Source organism: Sceloporus undulatus, chromosome 5 (genome assembly GCF_019175285.1).
Source record: "Sceloporus undulatus isolate JIND9_A2432 ecotype Alabama chromosome 5, SceUnd_v1.1, whole genome shotgun sequence".
Lineage (NCBI taxonomy): Eukaryota > Metazoa > Chordata > Lepidosauria > Squamata > Phrynosomatidae > Sceloporus > Sceloporus undulatus.
This window is the reverse complement of record NC_056526.1, coordinates 2,399,844-2,407,556: the sequence shown is the minus strand read 5'-3', so window position 1 is coordinate 2,407,556 and position 7,713 is coordinate 2,399,844. Positions and strand designations below refer to the sequence as shown.

At 43.6% G+C, this 7,713-nt stretch overlaps 1 protein-coding gene across 1 annotated transcript in view; it reads left to right on the top strand.

Annotated features, from left to right (window-relative positions):
• The window catches only part of LOC121930824 (snaclec purpureotin subunit beta-like), a 25,648-nt gene extending 18,315 nt beyond the window's left edge, over positions 1-7,333 (top strand). Inside the window, exons 3-6 of the mRNA XM_042467724.1 lie at positions 2,881-2,975; positions 3,940-4,080; positions 5,299-5,404; positions 7,189-7,333. Of these exons, the coding sequence (XP_042323658.1) occupies positions 2,881-2,975; positions 3,940-4,080; positions 5,299-5,404; positions 7,189-7,256 (410 nt within the window). The 3' untranslated portion in view covers positions 7,257-7,333. The remainder of the gene's footprint in view (positions 1-2,880; positions 2,976-3,939; positions 4,081-5,298; positions 5,405-7,188) is intronic.
• Positions 7,334-7,713: the final 380 nt, after the last annotated feature.

The following is a 7,713-nucleotide window of genomic DNA, read 5'->3' as shown; positions in this document are numbered from 1 at the left end:
TCCTTTCAAAGACTTAGGCTGCATCCACACTGCAAGAAAAATCCACTTTGGCACCACTTTACCAGCCATGGACCCATACTATGGAACTCTGGGATTTGTAGTTTTGTTGAGATATTTAGCCTTCTCTGTCAGAGAGCTCTGATGCCCACAACAAGCTACAAATCCCAGGATTCCATAGCATGAGCCATGGCAGTTTCAGTGGTGTCAAACTGGATTATTTCTGCAATGCGGATGCAGCCTTGGTCTATTTTCCCAAATGCATGATATTGAATAAGGCATCTGAGGAAGCATAAATCTACAAAAGCTTTGCTCAGTTTAGGCTGCATCTACACTGCAGGATTAATACAGCGATTAAGTTGAACTATCTGGCTCTCCACACAGGAGCAAGAAGAGTAATAGAAATGTCCCATTCCCCCTTCGGGGATGGGAAGAATAAGACATACATTTACATCACTCGTCTGGACCATCAGGGATTGTGAATCTATCCAAAGATCGAGGAATCTCTGAGGCATCATCTGATAAACTGCCACATTCTCAGAACAGTCACTTTTTGGGAATTGGGGCTGATCTGATCCTGTCTCTGAAATTTCATTCAAATGATTCAGTATTACTCGCTGATCATTTATCACTACTGGAAACACACTTGTTTTCTCTTATCAAATTGAGAGCCTTGAAAAAGAAAACATCATCATCATTCTTTGTAAATTACCTTCCCCCCCCAAAAAGCTGTGATTTGAGATCATAGAATCATAGAATCATAGAGTTGGAAGAGACTGCAAGGGCCATCCAGTCCAACCCCATTCTGCCATGCAGGAAATCCAAATCAAAGCATCCCCGACAGATGGCCATCCAGCCTCCGTTTGAAGACCTCCAAGGAAGGAGACTCTATCACCCTCCGAGGAAGGAGTGCATTCCACTGTCGAACAGCCCTTACTCTCAGGAAGTTCCTCCTAATGTTGAGGTGGAATCTCTTTTCCTGCAGCTTGCATCCATTGTTCCGGGTCCTGTTCTCTGGAGCAGCAGAAAACAAGCTTGCTCCCTCCTCAATATGACATCCCTTCAAATATTTAAACAGGGCGATCATATCACCTCTTAACCTTCTTTTCTCCAGGCTAAACATCCCCAGCTCCCTAAGTCGTTCCTCATAGGGCATGGTTTCCAGACTCTTCACCATTTTTGTCGCCCTCCTTTGGACACATGGCTCCAGTTTCTCAATGTCCTTTCTGAATTGTGGCGCCCAGAACTGGACACAATATTCAAGGTGGGGCCTGACCAAAGCAGAATACAGTGGCACTATTACTTCCCTTGATCTAGACACTATACTTTTATTGATGCAGCCTAGAATTGCATTGGCCTTTTTAGCTGACGCATCCCACTGTTGACTCATGTTCAACTTATGGTCTACTTGGACTCCTAGATCTCTTTCACATGTACTTTCATTCAGCAATGTGTCTCCCATCCTATATCTGTGCATTTCATTTTTCTGCCCTAAGTGCAATACCTTACATTTCTCCCTGTTGAATTTCATTTTGTTAGCTTTGGTCCAGCTTTCTAGTTTATTCAGATCATTTTGAATGTTGATCCTGTCCTCTGGGGTATTAGCTATTCCCCCTAATTTGGTATCATCTGCAAATTTGATAAGTATGCTCCCAATTCTGTCATCCAGGTCATTGATAAAGATGTTGAATAGCCCTGGGCCCAGGACAGAGCCCCACTGGACACCCCACTGGTCACTTCTCTCCAGGATGAAAAGGAGCCATTGCTGAGCACCCTTTGGGTTCGCCCAGTCAACCAATTACAGATCCATTTAACAGTTCCTTTGTCTAGCCCACATTTTATAAGCTTGTTTGCAAGAATGTCATGGGGAACCTTGTCAAAGGCCTTAGTGAAATCAAGATATACTACATCCACAGCATTCCCTGCATCTACCAAGCTGGTAATTTTATCAAAGAAAGAGATAAGGTTTGTCTGGCATGACTTGTTTCTCCGAAACCCATGTTGACTTTTTGTGATGATGGCATTGCCTTCTAGATGTTCACAGACTCTCTGTTTAATGATCTGCTCCAGAATCTTTCCTGGTATTGATGTCAGACTAACTGGATGATAATTGGAAAAACCAGTTCTAGGCTGCGTCAATAAAAATCTCATATCTAGATCAAGGGAAGTCATAGTGCCACTCTATTCTGCTTTGGTCAGGCCTGACCTGGAATAACTCTGTGGCACTAACACAGTTTTTTCTGGGTTTCTCAGGCTCTGGGGCCATGTTCTAGAAGAGTTTATTCCTGATGTTTCTCCAGCATGTGTGGCTGGCATCTTCAGAGAATGCTGGCATGGAAAAGAGTGGGTTGTATATATACTGTTGGTTGAGAGGAAGTGATTTGCATGTTAAGCTGTGTATTTTTCTGTTGTTGAATAGCAAGGTCTCAAGGTGTCCATTTACTTAATGATCCACTGTTTGTTGGGAATCCCCCTGACCCTGGCTGGTTTTTCATTTGCATTTGCTGGGTTCGGATTGTAGGGTTTTTCAGGACTGGTAGACAAATTTTGCCAACTGTATTAGTTTCTTCTCTCCTGTTGAAGTTGTCCATGTGTGTGTGGATTTCAATGGCTTTCCTGCACATTCTCATCTGATAGTTGTTGGCATGGTCCAGAATTTAAATGTTTTTAAACAACATTTTATGCCCAGGATGGTTTATAACTTGTTCTGCTACGGCTGAATTTTCTGGCTGACCCAGTCTGCAGTGTCTCTCGTGTTCCTTGATTCATGTTTGGACACTGTGTTTGGTGGCCCCTATGTAGACTTGTCCACAGCTGCACCGCATGCAGTACACTCATACAATTCTATGATACTATGGCCTCACTTTCCTCTTCCCTTTTCAGGTACTGTAGCTGTGGACTGCCCAAAGCAGTGGAAGCACTATAACGATTTTTGCTACGGAGTCATTCAAGAGGATGTTACATGGGCAGAAGCAGAAGTAAGTACTTCCGGGGATTCGGTCATGAGAGTTGAACATCAAGATAACTATGGTTTATAGCCTTGCTATAGTACCCCTTGTAGAGAAGTTGTTGCTGTTGATGTTTACATTATTAGCAAGCATCTTCAGTTTATGGAGACTCTATGGAGTTTATCACATGGGAGGAAGCGTCCAAATTCTGTGGATAAATGGGAGTTAAATCCGGGAATATCCTGCAAAAGTGAGATTATTTTCAGACAGTGTCTCCCAACGGCACCATTATCCTGCATTTAACCCATTAATCGAAGTATGGGAGTTGGCCGCTTTTGTCCACTTTTTATTTTTGGGAAAATCCCAAAAGTAAAAAGCAGCATGTTTTGTCCACTTTTTTTCATGGTTTAAATGCAAGATAATGGTGACGTCGTGGGACATCATCTGAAAATAACCCCTCTTTTGCAGGATACTCCCAGACTTAATTCCCGTTTATCCATGGGGTTTGGGCACTTTGTCTCCCCTGTGATGAACTCCTATAAATGAGCGACCTCCAAGTCTCCCTGTTATATCTTCTAACATTTTACCTTAATATCAGGAGAAATATTAGTCCTTTCTCTACAAGTTATTGGATTGTACAGGAGTCTGTTTGTGACGTCCGGTAAGGGAAGATGAGCTCAGACATGGAGCAATGGATGCAAGCTGCAGGAAAAGAGATGCCACCAAAACATTAGGAAGAACTTCATGAAAGTAAGAGCTGTTTGGTAGTGGAAGACACTCTTTGGAGGTTTTTAAATAGAGCCTGGATGGCCATCTGTTGAAGATGCTTTGATTGAGAGTTCCTGCATGGCAGAATGGGTTGGACTGGATGACCCTTGTGATCTCTTCCAACTCTATGATTCTATTATTCTTGGGGGGGGGGGGCAAAAGACCCAAAAGCAAAAGAAAAGCATGTGGAAGCAAGGCTCAATGCATCCCTTCTTCTCTCGTTTAGATATACTGCCAGGAGAAAGGCCATAATGCCCATCTCACCTCTATCCATGACAGAACTGAGGTTGACATAATATCCAAATTAATCAAATCTGATTACGCAGATGTGAAGGAGGTTTGGGTTGGACTGCAAGACCCCCGTGGGGTAAGTGCTTGGTCTTCCCTTTTGCTAAAGCCCCTGACATCCATTCCCACATTAACCCTATATACAGTACTGACACAAACTCAGGGCCGATCAAAAGAAAGGCTGCTTCGCAGAGGTCATTGTGAATCTCTGGAACTCACTGAGACATGATGGATCGTAAGGTGCCATCCTGGATGGTTTTTAACAGGGATGCGACCACAGATCCTTCAACTGAATGTACATGATCCGTTCTCAAGTTCTGCGATGGGCAAAAGTATCCAACTCTTTCCTTTTGGGACACCAACAGGATCCTAGTTTCCATGTTACCTTTGGTATCAGAAGGTGTTAACCTCAGGGTGACCAGGCATCCTCCTTTTCCAGGACATGTCCTATCTTTACACCTTCTGCCCAGGAGGAATTCCAAAATATCCTCCATTCAGGGTGATCAGATATACTCCTTTTCTGGGACATGTCCTACATATCAACCTTCTGCCCTGGAGGATTTTAAAAAATATGCTCCATTTTAAACATGAATTTACACGGATAGTATTTTTTAGCTTTTCCTTTTGGAGTGGCCTACATTTTTCTCAGCTTGGACACCACTTTAAGTGCCATGGTGCCATCCTGTGCCATCCTGGAATTTGAAGTTTGGTGAGGAAGATTAAATGCTGATACTGCAGCCACAAGGTTGAGTTTGATCCAGGGGTCCAAGGTTGACTGTCTTCCATCTGCTTTCGTCGATGGATAAAATAAGGACCCAGCTTGTTGGAGGCAATTGGCTTACAGACTGTAAACTGCTTAGAGAATGCTGAGTTTGCTGCTAAGCGGTATAGAAATGTAAATGCTATTTCTATTGCTACTGAGCTACTCAGCCTGGTTTGTTAGAGAGAGAGACCTGGTGCCATGTTAAACTACGGATCCGGTAGAATAGCATCATGACAGTTAAAGTGGTGTCAAACTGCATTATTTAGGCGATCTAGATACAATCTGGGAAGGGTTGTGGTCATGCCTGATTCCCAATTGGCCTGTGATTTTTGCCCATCCCAAATCTGGAGTCATTAATTGAAGAGGGCAAGGGTGCATTCTCCTGACCCTCAGGGAGGACTCTAGTTCCACTTAGCTCAAAAAGTTGGAAATCTCTCTTTGTAGCTTTGTGCCCACTGGAGAGAGAGAGTCAAAGGGCAAAGGTTGCACACTCAGGTGTCCAAGTGACTTTCTTCTTTGTTTCCATGGTGCCAGACCAACCGCTGGAGATGGACCGATTCGAACCCGTTCAACTACAAATTTTGGAGTGCAAAGGCAGCTAAAGGGAAAGGACAGTGTGCCTACCTTTCCAGAGAAAGCGGTAAGGAACTTTTCTGACCCCCACAAGCCCAGCAGGTGGAGGGCAAGGCAGCTTGGAGGGGCTGCTCTTCTGAGAAGGGGAGTTTGCAAAATGGCTTGATTCCTGCTCTCTGTCTGACTAGTGGTCCTACCTGGGAAGGATGACAAGGAGAAACCCGGGACAGAAAGCGCCCCTCTTCTGAGCCCTCCCCCAAATTTGGCAGGAGCCCTAAATGCTATGCTTTGAGAGGTTGCCAGCTTCCCGTTCCTTGAAATTTCCCACAGTGCCAAGAAGTGAAAAATCTTACAGCCACCAGCCATTTCTGCAGTAGAATGATTGATAAGGAAGATACCCATTTTTCCCTTGAAGATGAGGACATCTGTGACTTTTATTTAAACTCCAGTGGTGGTCACATCATAGTAGAGACTGCCATTTTCTAACCCACCAGTGATTCCCAAACTTTGGCTCTCCAGTTGTTTTGGGCTTTAGCTTCCAGAATTCCTGTCTGTTGGCCAAGCTGGCAAAGTCTTCTGATGTCCAAAACACCTGGAGGACCAAAGTTTGGGAACCACTGTTCTGACCCATCACTTTTCCAGAAGTAGCACAAACCTTTCTAGTGACTCACTCAATGCAAGATCAGAGTGTGTCTCAAGCTGAAAATGAATAGGTGTCCCGAGTGGATGCAGATCAAGGATGGATCACAATCTTTGGTTGCTTTGGGGAACATAGAATCATAGAATCCTAGAGACTCCAAGGGCCATCCAGTCCAACCCCATTCTGCTGTTCAGGAACTCACAATCAAAGTCCTCCCTGGGACAGATAGCCATCCAGTCTCTGATGGCAACCCTCCAAAGAAGAAGACTCCACCAAAATCTTAGAGGGAGTGTGTTCCACTGCCGAACAGCTCTTACTATCAGGATGTTCCTCCTAATGTTTGGGTGGAATCTCTTTTCCTGTAGCTTCCATCCATGCTCCATCATATCCTATTCTCTGGAGCAACAGAAAACAAGCTTGCTCCATCCTCAATGTGACAATAAGCCAACCTTGTCTTAAAAGTTTCTAATGAAGAAGAAATGGATAAGGGGCAAGTGTGTCACTTGTGTGAGCCATGAACAGAGGCATGCCCGAAGACAAGTGCTTCATAGGGTCCATTACATACAAAGAACCATAGAGCTGGAAGAGACCCCAAAGGGCATCTAGTCCAGCCCCCTTCAGCTATGCAAGAAGATGCAATCCAAGTCCTCCCTGGGACAGATGGCCATCTAGCCTCTTTAAAAACTTCCAAAGAAGGAGACTCTACCTCTCTCGGAGGCAGCATTTTCCACTGTCAAACAGCTCTTACCATTAGAAAGCTCTTTCTAAGGTTTAGCTGGAACCTTTTTCCTGTAGCTTGCATCCGTTGCTCCATGTCGTATTCTCTGGAGCAGCAGAAAACAAGCTTGCTCCCTCTTCAATATGAGATCCTTTTAAATACTTTAACAGGGCTATCATATCACCTCTTAACTTTCCTTCTCCAGGTTAAACATACTCTGCTCCCTAAGTATCCTCAGAGGGCTGGTGGTTTCCAGAGCTTTCACCATTTAGGTTTTAGTCAATGTCATCTGGGATGGAGCAAACCCATTAAAAACCTGCAGTTTCTTATTCTGGAAGAAAATGCATTTTAGACCATGGGGCTGGGATGCTAGTGAAGTCTATTTGGGACCATATCATTTCTCAAAAGGGACCAGAAATCAGAAAGTGGCCTGTCTTTGAGAAGTGTGCAAGGATGCGAACACTTCTGACCCTCTTCCTCCTTTGCCTTTCAGGATTTGAGAAATTAGAGAAAAGCTGTTGCCAAAGGAACAAATTTTACCTGTGTAAATCTGTGCTGTAGCCCACTAACAGTTTGTTGGGTTTTGCAATAAAGATGCTGAGTTCATGATCAGCTTTCTTGAATAAAAAATAATCATATCTTGCTGATTGAAGAAGATATTCAAGGGTTGGGTTTTGTTTTGCCTTTGACATTTAAAACTTCTGCTCATCTTTTATAACAACAACAACAACAACAACAACAATAAAAGTTTATTTATATCCCGCCCCTTGAGATCAATCTATCTTCCCAGCATCATGCCACACCTGCAATATGGTTTCTGTTGTGTTTCTTTAAAGTGCGTAAGTGCCTCAATAAATATGAAAGGGTGTTTTGGCTCTCTGTATGTTCCAAATACTCCACTCTTCCATGTTCATTAAAAAAAAACCCTCTGAAATCCCAAATGCTTCTGATTCCAAGCATTTCAGCTAAAGGAGATTCAACCTATATGTTAGTTACAGAAGAAAATTCATACTCTTCT